Below are 21,521 nucleotides of genomic sequence, written 5' to 3' on the forward strand. Positions count from 1 at the left end.
TCACAGGATGCTGCAAATAGACATAAAAGTGAGCCATTTGACAAACACCCAAAATGAGATCACATGACTGTAGAGGGTGGCAATCATAACTTCAAACAATCATTATGCAACCAGTCATAAGTCAAGGACTACCTGTAATATATTTATGACCCAATATTTTGAAAAATTAGTCCAACTGTCTCCAGCAGTAATAACAGTGCTAGAGGTAAAATCTTGAAAAAAAATGTAGTGTACAGGTAAATGACCAGTTACCTATCACCCAAAACATTATCTTCCATCATGAAGGAACACTGCTACAGGGTATGATTGTTTCAGTATAAGCCCAAGTACTTAAGTGGTTTAATGCAGAAGTTTTCAAATACTTAAAAATATTTCTTAAGAATGATTTTTGTTGGCTAATTCTTAGTGCTACCATGTAGAGGTTTCAGTTTTTTCTTCTATAACTATCTTTCCAAATAAGGAAGAAAGTTACTAAAGGTAGAAAACATAGGGAGACATAAATGGAAAACAATCTTACTCAATAAGACAGAATGTTTACATTAAAAGACTCATCTGGAAATTTCTTGGCTTTACTTCCTTATTTATTTTTCATAAGAAGGAAAACAGGGGGAAAGGGAGAACATACTAATGGACTTTTCATCCCATTTTATGTATAAAGTAAGACAATTGCACAATAAAATCCTCATTTGAAGAGATGAATACCCGGTGGCATCATTCCTTGTGCTATTATATGCATGCACGATGGCAGAACTATGTTGCGTCCGGTGTTGCTTCTGTTCTTCAGTGAGTGTCCCCAACATATCCAAAAGAGTACGATTAAACGTCTCAGGCTGCGGATCTCCTTGTGGATGATACGGGGTGGTACGGGACTTCCGAATGCCCAGTAAGCCCAGTTGCTTAACAAGCCTGCTTTCAAAGTCCCTCCCTTGGTCAGAATGTATGCGCTGAGGCAGCCCATGATGTACAAAAAACGTCTCCACCAATACTTTGGCTACCGTAACAGCGCACTGATCTTTTGTTGGGAAGGCCTGAGCATAACAGGTAAAATTATCGGTCATGACCAATACGTTTCCTCGCCCACTTACATCCGATTCCAGGCAAAGAAAATCAATGCAAATCAAATCCAAGGGCCCATAACTTTGCAAATGGCCCATCGACGCAGTCCTTGAAGGTAGGGTTTTCCTCTGAACGCAACGCAGACAAGATCTACAATAGTCCCCAACTTCCATCTTCATGCAGGGCCAGTAGAATCGTTCCATTACTCACTTAAAAGTCTTTTCCGGCCCAAAATGCCCGTGCTCGTCATGTAGCGCAATCAACACTGCTTCTCTGTGTTTTTCCAGAAGCAAAAGTTGCCACCTTTCTTCAGGCCCATCTGAAGGGCCCCTCCAATAAACCACTCCATCGCGAAGCTGTAAGTGATCCCACTCCTTATACAGCACTCGGGTTCCTCTTGGTGAATCAGCAAGTAGAACCTCCCGCTGACCACTTCTCAAAGCTCTTTCGACCAGGCCACAGAGGGGATCTTCTACCTGGTCCCTCCTCAGTCAGGGCAAACCTACCCTTCCTCTGACCTGAATGGGATTACAATATAATTTGGGAACACCTGCAGTAGTAACCCCCACCGATTCAGCCCCAATTGCTCCCCTAGCTCAATGCTCAACCCCTCGATACAGCGCTTGAATGCCATCAGGGGGCAATTGTATCCACTCTCTGACACCTGCCCCTGAATCCCGGGGCCTCCTTGACAAAGCATCTGCATCCGTGTTCCTCACACCCAGGTGATATCTCAAACTGAACCTAAATCCAGAAAGGGCAGCCAACCATCGATGCCCCATGGCATCAAGTTTAGCGGTTGTAAGCAAGTATGTGAGTGGATTATTATGTCTTAACCTCAAACTTTGCTCCATACAAATAATCTTTCAACTTATCCACAACCACCCACTTAAGTGCCAAAAATTCCAACTTAAGAGTGGGACAATTCTTTTACCGAGAGTTAAGCCCCTGCTGATATGTGCAACGGGCTTCAACTGTTGATCATGTTCCTGATATAACATCCCCCCAAGGCCATCCCAACTGGCATCCACATGTAACTCATACGGTCAATTAGGGTCAGCATAAACCAGGACTGAGGTGTTCGTAAGCCTGCACTTCAATTGGTCAAAAGCTTGCTCACACCATTCAGTCCATTCTCCCTGAATAGATTCCTGAGACTTCCTGGGCCCCTTGGTTTTATGGATTGGGTTTGAACAACTCTCTCACTCTCTCTTTCCCTCTCCTTCACAGAAAGGGGTCAGCTAAAACCTCAAATCCCTCTTCAACTTCACCTGGTCTCCTTCCGACAACAGCAACCATCCCCACCCCCTTTCTTTCCTCCTTTTTCTTTCCTTCCGCCAGATCCATGCCCGCCGCGCTCAAAACCGGCAGCAGCTGTCCAAACTTCCCTCTCCTCGGGCAGGCTCCTGCAAAGCCTTTCAGCCAGCCCCACTACATTTATCTAAAGTATTTTCTCCACCTTTTTTACAGCTGGATTTCTAATTCATATGATTATTCTGATTGACAAAGTGGTAGACTACATCACAGCACTACAAATTGTATTAGCATTCTTCATTTTGTTCTACACTGTAGATTTGTCCAGGGTAAAAGCTCATCATAAGATTGAAGATCCTTCATTAACTTCAGCCAACATAGTATGTCCAGTTTTCTTTCTAGTCTTAAAGAGGTCCTTTTCATTTCTTGTAAGAGGTTGGATAAAATGTTGATGGTTGCTTGACTCTGCTACTGCAATAATAGTAGCTATTGCAGGTATAGAAGTAAAGTGGGAGACAGGACATACAACTAGAACAACATCAAAACACAGCAGTAATTGTATAAAGGCAGAAGGGGTTCTGGTAGGAAAACTTTCAAGAGGCAGAAAGCTGTATTGGCACATTTCCAGACCTTTGGGCACAAATTGTATAACATATAAGTAATTTGTTCATATAAAGCGATATAAAGACAAAAATGATCTAGGACAACTAATATAAATAAGTAAATAATCTAGGGCAAAAAAAAATCCAGGACAAAAATAATGAATTTGCATAAAGTAAGGGAACTACTGAGTTCAACACTTAATAATTTTAGATTGTTTTTCTTGACTCTTCAAAAGTTGTGACATAAATATTGTGTTTTAAGAAATTCATAAGTCAAATTATTAAAGTTTAGGATGAAAAATACGAAGTTTCCTTGTCTATTCAGTGATACAGAGGATGAACTGTCACAGCAATTTTTGAGGTTAGAAACTGTAAAATGAAATCACATTTTAAAATGTAGTACCATAAAACCATTTGGCATGCAGTATTCAGATTTCTCTTGCTCCTTGTGTCACATGTTCTAGGGTTTATGGAAATATCTATAGTACATGGTATTTTTAGATGGAAAGTTTGAGACAAGTACTGTCTTTTTAAAAGGAATTGGAGGAGAAAATAAGCAATACCTAAGGTTAAACGGTGAAATAATAAGTGTCATATCATTTAAAGAAAGGGTTCGGGTACCAACCTCTTCAGGACAAAAAATATCAACAAAGCAAATTATCCCACTATTTAGCAAATGATTTGATTTTTGTACATTACTACAGGTAGTCCTCAACTTACAACCACAATTGAGCCCAAAATTTATGTTGCTAATTGAGTTTTCCCCCATTTTATGACTTTTCTTGCCCCATTTGTTAAGTGAATCACTGCAGTTCTTGAATTAGTAACACTGTTGTTAAGTGACTCTGGTTTCCCCATTAACCTTGTTTGTCAGAAGGTTCGCAAAAGGGGATCCCATGACTCCGGAACACTGCAACCATCATAAATGTGAGTCAGTTGTCAAGTATCCGAATGTAAATCACATGACCCCCTCGGATGCTGAAACGGTCATAAGTGTGAAAAATGGTCATAAATCACTTTTTTCAGTGCCATTGTAACTTCGAATGGTCACCGTTGAAGGAAAAGTCTTCATCATGGTTCAGTCCAAGCCGGGAATAAACAACATAGCAACTGCTTTAGAAAGAAGGTTGCAGTTTATCAAAGAGAAGAACCAGACAGAAAGATGGCTCTGGAAGGAAAAAGAGAGAGCACGTGTAGGGAGTGGGTTTTTATACCCTCTGGAGCCTTTTGTTTGGAGTTGTGGCATGAACTTTGACCTGAGTCTGAGTGCGCCCTTTGGCATCTGTGGGTTAATCCTATTATGTTCTGTCTTAGAGTTTGGGTGGAGTATGTAGATTTTAGGTGTCTTTGTCTTCCTAAACTTCTAGCTGGGGGCCTTCAATCTTCCTGGATTATTTACATCTGCATTTCTACAGAGCTGGTTTTTCTGCCTCTTTAATATTTCCTTCTCTGGGCAAATATGACTTCCCACAGTCACTAAATGAATTGTTGTAAGTCAAGGACTACCTGTCCTCGACTAAGGTCATCTGCACAATGAATGAATGACAATATAACAGTGAGAAGTCTCACAATTTTTGTGTTCCCTTCAATAGTGTCCAAATCCTTGGAGACTGCCTGGACAAGTTCCTGCAGTTTTCTGGACCAGGATTTTCAGAAGACGTTTGCCATTGCTTTCTTCCTAGGCTTGGGAGAAAGTGACCAGCCCAAGGTTACCCAGCCAGCTTTGTGCTGTTAGAAGTAAGTCTTCATCCTGGTTCATCCAAGCCGGGAATAAATAAGCAAACATGGCGACTGCTTTGGGAAGAAGGTTACAGTTTATTGCAGAAGAAAGATGGTCCTTGCAAGAAGGAGCAGAGGAGAAGAAAGAGACTGAGCACATGGGTAGAAGGTTTTTTATACCCCCTCTAGCCCTGTTTGGAATAGTTTCCTGTTCCTGTTTCCTGTTCCTGTGGCATGAACCTTGAGTGTTTTTCTAGGCCTTGATATCTGTGGTTTAATCCTATTATCAAATCCTGCTTCCCAGGTGATGGGGCTAATGACTCCTAGAGTTTGGGTGGAGTATGCAGATTTTCTCTTTGTCTTCTTGATTGCTCTGGCTTCAACTTTCTGATGGTTTTACATCTGCATTTGTATGGGGCTAGGTCTTGCTTGAGGCAGAAAGATTTGGAGCCAAAGTTGGTTTCTGCTTTTTAAAATACTTTTGAGGAAATATATATTTCTGCCCTTTTAATATTTCCTTCTCTGAGGCTCTGACTTCCCACAATATCTAAGGCCAGACTAGAACTCATGGTCTCTGACACCTTAAGGTGGCTCTCTATATTATTTTTACTCTCTATATTACTTTTAAGCCATTTGAAAACGGTAATAAAACGCATCCTCTGAGGCGGTGTTTCTCAATCTTGGCAGCTCGAAGAGGTGCGGACTTCAACTCCCAGAATTCCCCAGTCAGCAGAGCGGGCATTCATGCTTGATCCTGCACCAGACGAAGCCTGCGAACAAAACGCGACCTCACGATTTCTAATTCAGCAAAGGAACCTCGGTTCCTTTAATCTTTCTCGCTGGTTGCGTAAGGGGGCGGGGGGGGGGGAAACGCAAGTTTTCGGCTCGCAGATTGGCCCCGACGTCCCGCGAAGGCAGGCCTTCGAAGCTCAACAAAGCTTCGCGATTGGGAGGGAGAGAAAGCCCGGAGGCTATAAAACGCAGATGAAAAGGGGGCGTCGCGCAAGCGCTCGGTGAGAGGGCAGTTGCAGTTCGGGAGAGGCTGCTGCAGTCGAAGACATGGCGAAAGACATGGCGTCGCGGAAAGCGGTTTGCATTCTCCTTCGCGATCCCGCCTGCAAGGCCAACGTCAACGGCATTATTTACTTTGACCAGAGAGTAAGGCTTGACTCCCGGGTTATTGTTAAGAAAGGGGGGGCTTTTTTTTTCTCTTTCGCTGTAGGGAGCGTAAGTTGGAAGGGCTGCGTAGTAGTTCTGCCCGTTAGAAGAAACTGCGGCTTGGAAGTCCCCGGTCGGCTTTTTTTTGTAGGCTGCTATTCTAGGGCTGAGATGCTGAGCCGAAGAGGATGTCCCAGATAACCGGGTTAATGTTGCAAGTTGAGACCTCGTGCAGCCGGGGGTCTTGTTCTTTCGGGAGAAGCTCTGCTGTGAGCCTCTTGGATTTCTTCTATAATTGCGGAAGGTTGCAGAAATCAGGGTAACTAAATAATCTGGATTCATTGCACAACTCTGTGGTTGCAGGCTAAACTTCTACTATTGCTACTTTATCCTGATTTGCCCTTGATCTCTTTAGATTTGGCTCGGTTAAGGTTGTAGAGTAGTAGTAGTTGTGAAATACCAGATAAGGTGTCAGAAACTGGTCCAGATGTTACTCTGCACAAAGGCAAAGAAAAGTTTGGTTTTTTAAAAAAAAGAAAAAATAGCGTGTTGCTGGGGAAGATAAAATATTTTTTAATTCTTGCTCAGAGTTTTGCAGTTCTATCGTGCATTTTTATCTCCATTTTCTTTGCCTTTGGGCAGAATAACACAGCTGGACCAGTGAAACTAATAGTTTGAGGTTATGATTTTTCTATCTTTTGGTTTCCAGTGAAAATAACTTCCTCAAAAACTTCTCTCAGTATCCTCAGAGCATCTCTGTTCTTCATTCTATAATAAAGGAGATGCATACGTTCCGGATTTATTTAATCTGTTCCATAAAAAATAATTGCTGAGTCACAGTTTTAGAAGAGACCTTTATGACTGCTTTTGAAGGGGGGAAAGGCAGTATGGGTTTTGAATTTTCCTCACTGGACAAACAGGTTTTGCACCCTCTGTGCCTATTCATAAATAAAATCTGACTGAACACAATAGAAAGGTTATGTGTGGGTGCTCAGTATACATCTGCCATGGGAAACTGAAATGGAGATGAAGTTATGGATTATTGTAGATATTTTTTGTATTCTATTTAGGAAATACTAGATCAGATTGGTCTTTTATCATACATACCATACACAGCTTGTTTACTTACTTAATGGATTGCATCAGCTTTGTATGTACTCTAATTATGTATGTGGTAACGCTGCTGGCATAATTTTTAGCAATAGCCGTTTTAAAGTGTGGCAAAAGGAATGCCTTGAAACATTTGAATCAATTCTGATCAGCAGTAAAATTTAACTACTGTTTGCAGAATGGTTTCAAACATAAGCATTTGTTCAGAAGTAAGCATTCAATGGACACTTTGCTTTTAACATTGTGACATAGTCATATACATTTATCCTTCATTCCCAATAATATTTTTGTAAATTTCTTGATCACTTAATGTGTTGAAATCAAAAGGTACTTGTTTATAGAAAACTAAAGCTATTTTAGAAAAGAAACATTAGCCATACTTTGTCCAATTAAAATATTCTCCTTAGTTTTACATAACATACAAGTTTGTACCTTAATTATAAATAGTTTTTGGAAATCACTTTGGTACATAGGTGTTAGATAAAACATGATTTCTGTTTGGTATCAGTTCTCAGACTGGATAAATCCCTGTAGTTGTCTTAGCAAGGTTTGCCAAAAGTGGTTTGTCATTGCCTCCTTCCTAGAACTGACAAAGTGACTGGCCCAAAGTCACCCAGCTGACTTTGCGCCCAAGTTGAGACTAGAATTCTGGTTTCTAGCCTGATGGCTTAATTATACCAAAGTGGCTCTCAACTGATATGATTAATTTCTTATAGTTGGGTGTTAGTGATGCTATACTTTTTTTTTTTTGCATTAAGTCAACATCTCGTGCTTTTGATGCTGCAATATGTTAACTCTTGGGGGTGGGGAAAATCTCCAAAGTGAATAAGTAACAACTGGCACTGATGAAATACTTGCATTAATGGTTATCTAAATAACCAAAGAACGATTACAAACTTTCAAATAATTTCTAAAAGTATCTGTGAAATAAACTTACCCCATGATTGTGGATGTTGCACATCTATTAAACAGTTAATTAAAATGCCTTTCTTTGGAATTTGGCCTAGATTTTGGGTGCTGGGAATAGTGTAACAGGCTACATTACTGTTGGACTACATAGGTATAGTCTTTGGAAATGGAGGCATTTAGAGTCTATGACATACTTGCCATCTTTGGCCAATCTCTAAAATCTAAGGGTCAAACCTGTTTTAAAAAAACCCAGAAGAAGAGATTGGTAAAACAGGACTCTTCTTAATGAAGTTCTTAGAACTTTACATTTTTGGTTGTCATCAAATTAGGTGGAATTTTAATAAACTCCATAGGATAATTAAATTGAAAGTTGTTTTTAGCAGAATGTTCAGAGCTGCCAACGATTCAAGCCTTTCCAAGTGTTTAATCTCGCCTTTAGCATATGCAGAGGAGCAGTCTATCTCTTGGCTTCAGACTTCGACATGCCTCAGGAGCTCAGGCTTTTGCCAAATTCCTTGTCCATCTGATATTTTAAAATACTCCTTTTTATTAATTACAGAGTGGTAAGCTGCAATATTACAAAGCTTTTGATAAGAATGTGATATTCCTAAAAAGTCACCCTTGAAAAATAATAGGCAATTACAGCCTGGTGTTTCGTTTGAAAATGCCAAACACCCCCCCCCCCCGCAAAGTAATCAAGACAAACTAGGACAGTAGAGAGAGATGGTTCACTGTGGTTAACTTTAGCCTATCCATTATGAATGGGTAAAACTATCTCCCTATTTGAAGAGACTAAAGATCAAGATTGTTAAAAGGAAGTGATATAAAGTTATCTCTGGTAATCTTTAATAGACTTTGGGTAATTATAACTGAACAAGGATATTTTAAGGATTTGTTTATTGATAAGAGATGGGATTTGGAGATCATTTGTATTTTAAGAGAAGATGATAAGTTTCCAAAATTGTTTATAATGAAGAGGAAGTCATTTTTATACGTTTCTTATTTTTTAAATAAAATTACCACAGAGGTTGCCTGCTAAGATTGAGAAAAATTGAAACAGGTGTTTCATACTATAGATATTAACAAATATATGCATATGCTTGTTAATATCATATACCTCTGTTGGTTGTGGCACTGAGAATGTGCACATTAAAATCAAGTATATGGTACACATTTTGAAATAATCCTGCTATATGGCAGAGCAGCATCCAGTTTGGGGTTATAGATATCTGTGCATTCATCATGCAATTTTCAATGTATTGTTTGATTTGGTCTGTTTCTTAATTTGGATTCTGACTCTATATAGGGACATTTTTTTCTAAATTCCTATTAAATTACTGTCTATATGAGGAACAGTTTTAATTCTGCATATTTTAAGATCCTTTTGTGAAATTCCTGTTTGAATATTATTGTGCATTTTTTTTAATATTTCAGGATGATGGAAATGTAATTGTTAAAGGAAGAATTGAAGGATTGACTCCAGGGAAACATGGTTTCCACGTCCATGAATTTGGAGATAACACAACTGGTAACATTTTTGTGTTAAAACCTTTCTGATAATTATGAATACAGATTATAATCCTAAAACTATGAATAAATGATAAATGCCCAAGATTGTTTTTCATTTAACTTCTAAATGAAAGAAATAAAATTCATCTAGTGATAGGTGTTGAATGCTTTTCATATCGTGGATAGAAAGGCAATCAATTATTTTAGAATTCAAATGGTAGATTTCTTTTATATCCTGATAAGAATACTTATAGTTTGTATATGTTATATAGAATATATACATGGAACCATCTTAAATACCTATAAGATAATAGAATTTTTCTGTGAGGTTTATTTTTAAAGCTATCTTTGTTAACTTGTGTATGTTACAGGATGTACCAGTGCAGGTCCTCACTTCAATCCTGAGGGGAAAACTCACGGTGGGCCACAGGATGAAATAAGGTGTGTATAGAAAAATTTCCTCCTATGTGTGATTTAAAGTTAACTTCTGGTGGAGTGGGTTTGCACTTTGCAATCCAAGTCCACCTTTCTAATTCTTTAACTTGAGGTTAGATATATGTGTTCTCTTTGAAGCTTTCCAAAGAATTTCCCAGAGTGTTAATAGTCACAGGTACTAATAGTATAGCTCAGTGGTGGCGAACCTATGGCACGGGTGCCAGAGGCGGCACTCGGAGCCCTCTCTGTGGGCACACGTGCCGTTGCCCTAGCCTCGCCTCCCCCCGTGACCCCCTCCTCTCCAGCAGCCCCCCTGAAGGAGAGTCGCCCCTGAGCATGACCCACACGGAGCAGCGCAGCCAAGGACATGACAGCCAGGCAGTATAGACAAGACTCTGCCCTCACATCCCATTGGGCACAGCTGATGCTGCAGGGCACAGGCAGAGGGTGTGACCGCCATAGCGCTGCTGGGCTGCCTGGGCAATCTGCGGCGGGCCCTGGAGGCGATGAGTGGCCCTGTGGGCAGGTGGGATGGGGGATAGGGGTGGAGCAGGGACGAGGCCAGTTTTTGGGCACTTGGTCTCTAAAAGGTTCACCATCACTGGTATAGCTATTCAAAATATTTGAAAGAGATGCTTTGCCTAGCTCATTAGTGTAAAAGAAGCATCGCTCTTGGAAGCATTAAAGTTGCTTCACAGAGACTGTTTTCAAAACTTTTTCTGCAGGCGTGCATGTTCCCAGTGACTTGGCTCACAATCTCAGAAATGTTATCTGCACATGCACATGCAAGGTAGAAGTAAAAGTCTATGAACCCCTAGAGCTTTGTGCAGTGGCCCTATCACTAGCTTGTTGTTTTGTCTCTCTTCATTATCTCTTCAGTTATTAATTTCGTAGATTCTGCTTAAGACCTTTTTTTTAGCTGCTTTTTGTACTTTATGAGGACACCTGCTTCCTTCAGTAACTTAGCTTCTTCCTATCTTATTGTATTCTCCAGCTTTTGACTTCGCCGCCTTTCTCTCTCTCTAAAAACATTTGTTTTAAAACTCAGCCATAAATATTGTGTCCTAAAGATGGTAACGGATGTATTCTCCAACTACGAGGTTTTTACAGATTAAAAATACAGGTAGTCCTCAACTTAAGACCACAATTGAGCCCAAAATTTCTGTTGCTAAGCAAGATAGTTGCCCCATTTTATGACCTTTCTTGCCACAGCTGCTAAGTGAATCACTGCGGTTGTAAAGTTAAGTGAATCTGGCTTCCCCCTTGACTTTACTTGTAAGAAGGTCCCAAAAGATGATCACATGACTCGGGGACACTGAAACCTTCATAAATATGTCTGTTGCCAAGCATCTGAATTTTGATCATGTGACCATGGGGTTGCTACAATGGTGGTGTGAAAAGTAGCCATAAGTCAGTTTTTTTCAATGCTGCTGTAACTTTGAACAATCACTAAACAAACTGTTTTAAGTCGAGGACTACCTGTAGTCATTCTGGGGATGGGATATAATTTTGATAAGTAAATGAATAAATACATTGATTTTTCACCAGATTGTATTAAATGAACAGGGGTTCTTTCCTTAGTATCTTGTTCAGAGGCACCAAGCTAGAATGTTTAGGGGAATATTTCTGTATGAACTCTAGTTTGAAGACGTAGCAAGAGATTTGTGCTTCATACAGTTTATTCAGCATTGCCAAAAATAAAAATACAGTTACTACTTGAACAAGCAAAATACAGCCATACAATTAAAGGCATCAGTACTTGTATACACATGAATTATAATGAAAATATCAATTTGTAATTGTAGGTATATATTACAAATAGATCCCAGCAGAACTTTTCAGGACATTCTGGAAGCTTGTATGGTTATAAATTCTCTATGTCATTAACAGCTGCTACTTTTAAGAATTGCGCAAAAGAAGATCCAGTATTTTGATCATGATAACAGTGTAAAAAAGGCAATGGCTGCCATAGGAAAACTTTAAACAACTAGCATTGTATTTGGCATTGAAGTATACTTAGATTATTTTTACAAATGAAGCCTTAAGACTAATGTTACGGGCTTTTAGGTGTAACTGGATATTGCATTTGTGAAAGATTGTTTACAGCAAATTTTAAATGATTTAATACCTAAATATTGACTAATATTGTTAAGAGTATTATTAGCTGGCTATAGTATTTCTAACGGTTGACTACAATTGAATGATCGCAAAAACTGATCAACATGACTTTTCGTGCTTGAAAACAGCTGTATGGCGGTAATATTGTAGAAAATTGTGTAGAAAAGACATTGGTCAAGTTTTATTGTTAACTCTGTGAAATAACTGTATTCCAGGCATGTTGGTGATCTTGGAAATGTGGTTGCAAATGAGTCAGGTGTTGCAGAGGTGTTAATGGAGGATCATCTTATTTCCCTCTCAGGACCACATTCAATTATTGGACGTTCTATGGTGGTATGGGAATTTATTTTTTTATTCTGGCTTTCACGCAACCTTTGTAAGTTGAGTGACCTTTATAAGCATTTTTTTAAAAATCTGTAAACCCAGAATTTGTAGGTGATAATTAGCAGGGACCTATGTGTAAAAACAGTTGATATGGAATCCGTTGACTAAACCTGGGCGATAGCATCCTTAAGTCCAGATTTCTTGATGTCTTGGTATAAATTCTAGATGGAGAAATATCCAGTAGAGATCCCTAATATAAGATACAATTCTGCATATGCATAAATTTTCAGATTAATCGACATAGAAAGATGTTCCTGTACACTAAGGATATTGAACATGTGGCTATTCATAAGGTTATAGTTGCCAGTGGCCCAAATCAGGCTGCCCAGTAACAAAGAATGCTATGAGATATAATTCACCAGCACATGAAGAAAACTATCCAGATTTGCTAGCCGTATTACGAGCATATAGGAATAACCACACAACACTGAAGGCAGTAATCCTTTTTTGATCCCTTAATTGCATTTATCTAGAACCTCAGTATAAATTTTGATACATACTATGATGGCTCATCATATTTCTCATGAGGCCTGCTTTCCCTGGAACAAGATTGCTCAGTACCTTGTAAGCATTTTATGTTCATGTTGGAGCAAAGGATATGTCAGCATCTTAACTAATTTTAACTTACTGTTAAACTAGTAGACACTTTCTTCTTCATACTAAGATATGGTAGAATATGTAATTTCTTGCATTTATAACTCAACAAAGGTACAGATTTTTTTTTAAAAAAAAACCCTGAAAATTGAGAAAATTACAATTTTATTAACTAATAGCATTGACCCGAATTTGTTGATTTGTGCCTTTTAGGTTCATGAAAAAGAGGATGATCTGGGTAAAGGACAAAATGAAGAGAGCTTGAAAACTGGAAATGCTGGTGCCCGTCTAGCTTGTGGGGTGGTTGGACTAGCTAAAGCATAAAGTACTTCTATGAGTGACAATGAATAGAAGCAGTACAATATGTGGAATATAAATGTGTCTGTAGAATTACCAATTACTGGGCTTTGTTATGGTTTAAAAAAGAATCCTATAGTTGTATTAAGCTAGAATTTAAGCTGACAAGTCTTGTTCCATTTACCTTTTTATCTGTTATTAAAGTGCTGTAAAACACAAATGCAGAGTATTGGTATTATATGGATGTTGAGTGTGCAGGTTTTTTTTGTTTTAAAAAAACAGATTCTAAGGGAAATGCTTTGGACATCTCAAATCGCTCTAATGCTGTGTTCTCAGCTAGTTTGACAATCCTATTCTTTAAAAATCTGGTAAATTCTTATTTTAGGTTTTATCTAATTAGTAAATCAAGCCTGGTCAAAATCTTAAGTGACAGCTGATCACTGGAGACCACATACTCCAAATATATATCCAAATTAATGTTTTATATAGAACTGTTGCTGTTTGCTATGGGATGTGGTTTAAAATGTTAAATTTTACAAGAAACCAAATAAAAGATGTTCATTTAAGTAATAATCTATGAAGTCTACATAACTATATTACATTACCTTTATAAAGGCAGTTGCTTCACTATGGAAAGTGAACATGTAGATGTGCCACTTGAAAAATGGCTCACGTGGGCTTCATTTTTAGACCTTTAAGGGTTTGATAACAAACTCTGGTAACAAAATCTGCAAAATCCTGTATGGCATTTAAAACAAAGCAAAAAACCCTAAATTTAGTAATGGTTTTATATTACTAATCCTATTATATAAAGATGGAATTTCAAAGAAGAACATGCTGAAAATAAAAACTGATTAGTAAATCTGGTCCTAATATTTTTTTAATGCTAAAGGTAGAGAAATCAGAATTGTTAGCAGTGTTTACCTGTGTTGGAGCAAATTAGTGGCCTTGTCTTAAAAGCTGGCTACACGGTACTTGGCAAGGTATATGCTTTGTCCATACAAGTCTGTTTCACCACCTGGTAACTAGCAATGACAACAGCCCATTAAGAGTATTGTTTTAAGCTCTAGAACAAAATGCAGGCCAACAAGTTGGAGTCTTTGTGAGAGTGCCGCATATAAATTTTATATCTAACACACTGAATTTTTTTCAAGAGAGTATTGATCATTTCTATGTGTACATACATGAAGACCTTTGCTGAATTAGGGACTGCTACTAAATGAATTTTAGAATCAATTTTGGTATTCTGATAAATGGTATGGAAACAGTTCAACACAAATTAATTTCACAAGAATATATAAAGTTATTTTTTATTCTATTGCAAAGAAGAATCTTGCCTCTAAATTAATTTTCCAAAAATTAAGTGGAGGGAGGGGGAGAATCTATACTTTCACTTAAGTGAGCATAACAAGCTATCTGAAAGACACACCAAATCAAAACAGAAAAGTTTCATGGCATCAGTACTTGCTATTTACTGCAATTTTGGATTAAGAGTTTCACTGTGTATAGAATCACCGAATAAAATGTATATCACTGTTAAGGCTTGCTGGCATTTGCTAATGGAGTTAATACTTGTTTCTTTCACTTACAAGTTATGATGATGACACAGCCAGCTTAAATAGCTTGGTTACTGGCAAAAGAATGCAAAAGTCTTTTTAAAAATCTTAGTAGTTTGCTTTCATATACTCTATTTCAAGACACATTAAAATACAGTGGTAATTTGGAGGAGGTGAACAAGCCCAAACATACTAATGGGTTAAATCACAGAAAAAGTTTTTCCAAAGGAGCTGGTATAAGTCCAGAAACTTATTTATAGGGCAACATTTACCACAGCATTTATTGGATGGCCAGAAAAAAAAGTGACTACACTGCAAATACCAGATTTCTTTAAACATTTAAAAGCTATTAATTTTTATCTAATAATGTAGTTAATTAAAATGCATAAATTTAAAATCAATGTTAACTATCACATATTTAGCTTCTGTGAACTATTATACAAACAGTTTTAACAGATTTAAACAGTCTAATTTAGACTCCAGTACAGCATTAGTTCAAACGTTTAAGATGTTGAACAATTCTTTACCACTTCAGTGCAGCATAGGAAGAATAGCACACGTTAAGGATTGTTATGAAAATAGAGTTTATTAAAAACACATCCCTATTTTAGGAGCTTTTTACCATTTTACCTTCACTTAAATTAAAAAAAATAGAAAGCACTTCTAAGTCTGATTTGTAAACTTTTTAAAGTCAAAACTTTAAAAAAGTTACAGCAGAAAATGGGTAATGGTTTATTTCTTTTCATGTTATTGTGTAGCTATTTTAAATAGAAGGGAAGCAATCAAATTGCTTACATGTCCCCATAAACTATGGGGGAATTGTGATATAGCAAAAGCAAATATACAGCATACTGTACAATTCTAAAGCTCTACACTCCAATGCAATTTTTGACAAATTCCAGTCTCTAGCGAGGAGCCTCCACAACTGAGCCAGTAGGTTTTTCAGGTTTTTCAAGAGATGAGGTAGACTCAGATGCTACTTCTTCAGTTGGTTTCACACCAATAGGTTCAGACTCTTTATTAAGTTCTGAAACAGAGTCTGTATTTTCTATTTTACTGCTCTGAGATTCATAGTTTTTGACCCCATCTACTCTGTCTGTTAGCTCGGGTTTCTCCTTTCCTCGATTTTCATCTTTTTCTCTATGGAGTTCCCTATCTCTAGAATCTCTCTCTCTGTGTCCACTGAAACGCCGATTTCTTTCCTCCAAGTCTCTGTGTCTATCACGTTCAGGGCTTCTTCTCCCCCATTCTCTCCTTTCACGATTACCAAGGCGTTCATGCTCTCTGTCATCATTACGGTTGCCATAGCGTTCACGTTCATTTTCTATCCGATTCCCAAAAGATCTCCTTCCAAACCTTTCCTGGTCTCTATGTGGAGTAAATGGTGGCCTGTCATTCCTGAACTGCCTTCCATCTCTATTATCCTCAGATCCTCCTGGACCACCCCCAGGCATTCCACTAGGCCTTGCAAAGTGACCTGGGGGTGGGAAAGGGCCCTTCATCCCATGAGGTGGAGGCATTCCAAAACCACCTGGGCCTGGAGGCGGACCTCTGTGCATCATATGAGGAGGCATATGCCGAGGTGGCATCATTGGGAAACGTTGCAGATGAGGTGGTGGCATTCCTGGAGGTCTCTGAAGTGGTATCAAACCGGGTCGGGCACCTAAAAGGCCAGTAGAAGGTGTCTGAAGCCCAATCACTGGACTAGATGTAACTCCTTGAGTACCTAGTAAGTTAAAAAAACATGAAATTAATTACAAGATACTTCTTGATTACATATAATCTCTCAAAAGGTTAGATGTGCTCTTTTTTCAGGCTTCAATTGTGTAACATATTTTTTATGAACATTAAAGCATGCAATATTTAAACAGGCTTTTACTATGGTAAATAGTGTTATCAATACACTTAAAATTTAGTGAACAGAGACCTACCTTCAATTTATTTTCAAAAAGTATAAACTGAAACACTATGAAAAAGTACACAATTCGAACCCCATGAATACCCTTTTTCTGAAAATTCAACTCAAAATCAAATATGTAAAATAAGCTACTGGAGGTTGCACATGAAAATCTTTCAGTTTTTTAAACTGTAAATTAGATGGATTATCTATGGATCACTACCATTTAATCAGCAAAGTCAATTTAAATCTTTGTTTTAATAGGTCTATTCTAACTTTCAATATCTAATATACAACAAATTACAGTTCTGCGATCATTTCAAAACTACCACAAAAAACTTGCACTGATACGACAGGTTATCTATCTTCCAGTTAATAACCACCCTGCACCAATCCAAAATCCATCCAGAAATTTAAAGTGATGGAATTCATTTTAAGATACATATATGTCCTTTTAAGATACATATATGTAACAAAGGGGAATGTTTAAAGATTTTGTATTAAATGCTTTGCTGATAAAATTGGGCTTATAGTACCCAGAATAATTTTCTGAAGTTTTTTTTAAATCTATAATATATTGTTTATGTTATGCCATACAGGTATTTCAGTCCCATCTTCATTCGTAAGAAACATCTAAATAGGAACTCAGTAATTAAAGATTCTATTTTCAACTCTATACCAAATCTTATAACCAGAGCAGAACATAAGTCCAAGGATGAACTGAAATTGCATTTCAAACATCTTATGTATTTATGCATCACAACTAATTCCCATTCCTTTGTAAAGCTGATACAAGAGCCAAAACACAAAGAATTAAAGTTTTTGCATTTTTAAATTGATGGGGCATTATTTTCAGCAATCTAATATATTAATTATTAAGGCTATTCAATTCTATGTATACTTGGTTGATAATAATTACAACTTTTTTTAATACTGTGTATATCTGTTTCAGCATTGTCTTTCCATACACATACATCAGTAAGCATAGCAAACACAAGACTCCACAGTCTGTTTTTTAGAAACGCTTTAAACTCAATACTTTTTTTCTTGCTTAAAAGAAACAAAATTCCCCTTTCCCTACAATATACCAATGGAATGGATTGAGAGTTGTATCTATATTTTTCTAAGCAACCTCAAATGCACATGAGAAAGTCTAATTTTCTGAACCAGGGTTAGGCAATTTTTACAATGCCTCACTACTTCCCATTCACTAGTGGCCCAAAGAATGCAAGACAAGTCTCATCATATATTGACAGGCAATGCCCACTATATAATTCATAACTGGGGGGGGAGATTTGTTTGCTGCCCATTTTTATGACTCTAGGACCATGGTGGCGAACCTATGGCACGCGTGCCACAGGTGGCACGCGGAGCCCTCTCTGTGGGCACGTGCACCGTCGCCCCAGTCCTAGGCCTTCAGCTGGGTTTTATAAAACCTTTTCGCTTTGGGCCTCTGCCACCGTGTGCAAAAAAAAAAAGGTTCAATCAATAAATTTCAACTTCTCGCGGGGAAAAAAAAAGATCTCGCAAAGTTGGAATTGATTGAACTTTTTAGTCCCACCCAGTCTGCCGTTACCACTGCAGTCACACCTACCCAATGGGCCACACCTACCCAATGGGCCATGCCCACCCAGCACCCAACGATACATAAGTGGGTTTTGGGCTGCAGTTTGGGTACTCGGTCTCTAAAAGGTTCGCCATCACTGACCTAGGATTTGGCAAAATAACCTAGCTCAGCAAAAATGCTATCACTGCTAGAACACTGTCTCAAAGAAACTGATCAGCTTGGGGGGCACAGAGATGCATTCTAGTATCGTCCCGCAGTTTTTGTCTCATGTTTAAAGATATGCCCAGCCTTGGCACAACATATATGGAAAGAGATACTTCTATTATTATACTCAAAACATGATCCATGTAGCTGCAACAAGTTCTAGATCCCAGCTGCAACTTACACATTTCACTTCACAAAATTAAGCATCAGGAAACAATGGATATGTTTAGTATTAAAGAGGTCCATGTATCAAGTAACAGCCACAATTTAAGATCTCTAAATAACTATTGAAATGATTGAACTCAAGGATCAAGAAATTCAGCTGGGATTAAGTTGCAACGTAAGCTATCTTTTTAAAGACTGTATTATTTAGAATTAGGATTATATTTAGATTTTGTTTCTTGACATATTTTGCATACTTTTTTCAAATAAAGATAAAGCATAACAATAATTAAGTGTAAGAATAATAGTCAAGAAATTAAAAGATTACTAGACAACCCATGCCCCACTGAGTCATTGTTTCAGACATTTCCTTATCCAGAGAAACAGAATGACCAAGGGCAGGCAAAAAAGTAGGGGGCCAATTTCTAACTTCCAGCCAGCTTCCCACTGAATTTCCTAGGTGGACTCTAGCAGGGAGAATCAGAAATCTCCCTCCATCCCCTTTCCAACAGGCAGGTAAGTGGCTGCTACTAGGTGTGGAAGGAATGAAGGATTGATAGACTGACTGGGAAATGATCACTGAACACTGAAAATAGATCATGTGACCACAGCAGCAGCCACTAGTGCTAACCAGCCATAACTTCCCAAAATTTCATTCCCTCAGGAGTCATGGGTCCCAGATTTTGTACATTACTCCATTTGAAGTAGTTTGGATCAAAAACTGTTGCCCTGTGATGTGCCATTTTTCCTAGTTAAAGGTCACAACAATGAAAATTTTAATAGTTATATAGATGATCTACAGAAAAACAAACACTTAAGAGATAAAATGTAAGCGCTTTTGTTAGCAGGTAAAGGAGAACCAACATAAATTTGTTAGTAAGGTTTCATAAACTCACAAAATTGGATTTGGGTCATGAAGTCTAATCATCTACTGAGTTCAGGAATCCAAATTAACAAATTCTATGCAGATGGTGATTTAACCATCTATTTAGCCTCCGTGATTATTTATTTTCTTTACTAATTTTCAATTAGAATCTCCCTTCCAATGACTTACATTTATTATTCTGTATTTTATATTCTGGAATAAAAAAAAGTCTTCTTCTTCCAAATGACATCTTTTCAAGTATTTGAAGAGTGTTATATTCCCCAGTTGTGTTTATCTCAGGTTAAACATACAAATTCCTTCAATATTTGCTCAAGAACTTGATTTCTAGTCGCCTAGCATTCTTGATTCCTTCCTTTGATCCTGTTTTAATTTCCCCAAATACTTTTTGGAATAACAGAATAGAATAACGGAAGAAACCTTGGAGGTCTTCTGGTCCAACCACCTGCTCAAGTAGGAAACCCTACACCATTTCAGACAATTGGCTGCCCAATCTGTTTTTAAAACCTCCAGTAAATGGAGATGAAATGTGGGACTGCAATGGACACCATATTCAAAATGGAGTTTGACCAAAAGAGAATGTGAATTGTTGGGCGGGGAGGGAATCTTAAAAAGCTTCTTCCTCTGTTGGAACAGTATATCCTTGGCTTACCTGAGAAAGAAACAATAAATAAAAGCCTTCTATAGAACTTTAATAAACAAATGTAAAGATAAAGAAGGGAATCTGTAGTCATGACCTGCAGTGCTTGTAGCATGTTTGTGATCCAACTCAAAAATGAATTGGCATGTATTAGGAGCGAGTGCACATTTACAGGGGTCTATGAAGAAAAGGTCAATTGATGTAAAAGGATTAATCTTTAACAGTTCAAAGAAAATAGGTGCTATAACAAGAAACAAGAGGATGCTACATGATGAAACTGGCAGAACTGAGAAATATAGAAGATACACTGTGACTCAGGAAGTTTTGAATCCGGTTCCACCATGACAAAACAATCAGAAACCACATACCACAAGACAATACTCAAGACATTTTTAAAAGGTAAATTTCCTTAACAATTAAACCAGTCTTTTTTTTTTTAATGGAGCAGCAGTCTGCTATTTTCCCTGGAACTTCCTGGCAAGTCATGCATCATATGCAGCAGGAATTTTTTGTTATGGGAACAAAAGACACCAAGGCATTCAATGGGTTGTTGTGGGAAAAAATAGGAGGCAAAAGTATTAAGTTATCTTCACCATCTTGCATTCTTCTTCATCATCACCACCACCACCATTGTACTCAGGTGCTATTTAATGGGCTTCTAGAAAAATAAATACATCCTCCAGGACCTGAGTTGCATATGGATTCAATGGAGTATCAGCAATATGGACATTCCCAGCATTGTCACTGTTTTGATACTTCTTTAGAAATTTCTTTAGATATTTCCCACGTGGTCTTATCAGCTCAAAAGCTGGTGGAAGTTAAGGGACTGGGGCTGAATGGAGGAGAGTAAAGCAAGTGTTCTGACAAGCAGAAAAATAATGTGGTTTAGTAACAGATTGCAAACCGAGTCAGTGGTGAGGTGGTTAAAAAGAAAAAAGGCAACTACAGGCAACAAAAGACATTTTATAATATAAAATAACTCTTCCGTTTTATTCTGCAATGGCCAGGTTGTAGTCCACGTAGCATCTGGTTTCAGGCAGAAAACTTTTAAGGTTTTAGAGAAACTAGACAAATGTAGAAAATGATAATAAAAACTATCAGGGATTTAGAAGCTAAGTCCCATGATGAGAAACTGAAGAAACTGAGAACATTTAGTCTTAAAAATCAAGAATATAATTGCATATTTGAAAGTACACAGGCCTGCTTTCCTATCATTCCCATAATTCCATCACATAAATACATAAAGTAATGAATATTACAGAAAAATGTATTTTTTAGTATTTAAAAAACACCTTTCACACACTTTGAAAATGGAAACAATTACCCTTCTATACGGAATGAATTGGATACCTGAACTGAGCAGAGTTGGATTCGATAGCCTAAATCAGGGGCGTCAAATTCGCAACGTGGCATCTTGCGACATATTGTGACTTTTTCCCCATTGCCGGCAATGGGTGGGCGTGGTTT

General features: G+C 37.9%; 2 protein-coding genes across 2 annotated transcripts in view; one reads left to right on the forward strand and one right to left on the reverse strand.

Moving 5' to 3' along the window:
• Window positions 1–5,615: 5,615 nt before the first annotated feature.
• Window positions 5,616–13,363, forward strand: SOD1 (superoxide dismutase 1). Its single transcript, XM_015819431.1, has 5 exons — window positions 5,616–5,789; window positions 9,243–9,336; window positions 9,689–9,758; window positions 12,086–12,203; window positions 13,062–13,363. The coding sequence occupies exons 1-5, from the start codon at window positions 5,691–5,693 to the stop codon at window positions 13,170–13,172; spliced, it is 492 nt and encodes a 163-aa protein (XP_015674917.1). The 5' UTR covers window positions 5,616–5,690; the 3' UTR covers window positions 13,173–13,363.
• A 131-nt stretch (window positions 13,364–13,494) lies between these two features.
• Window positions 13,495–21,521, reverse strand: part of SCAF4 (SR-related CTD associated factor 4) — a 37,499-nt gene continuing 29,472 nt past the window's right edge. Inside the window, exon 19 of the mRNA XM_015819420.1 lies at window positions 13,495–16,427. Within this exon, the coding sequence (XP_015674906.1) occupies window positions 15,607–16,427 (821 nt within the window). The 3' untranslated portion in view covers window positions 13,495–15,606. The remainder of the gene's footprint in view (window positions 16,428–21,521) is intronic.

This window comes from Protobothrops mucrosquamatus, unplaced genomic scaffold (genome assembly GCF_001527695.2).
Source record: "Protobothrops mucrosquamatus isolate PMUCROS unplaced genomic scaffold, P.Mucros_1.0 scaffold_149, whole genome shotgun sequence".
NCBI classification, from domain to species: Eukaryota; Metazoa; Chordata; class Lepidosauria; order Squamata; family Viperidae; genus Protobothrops; species Protobothrops mucrosquamatus.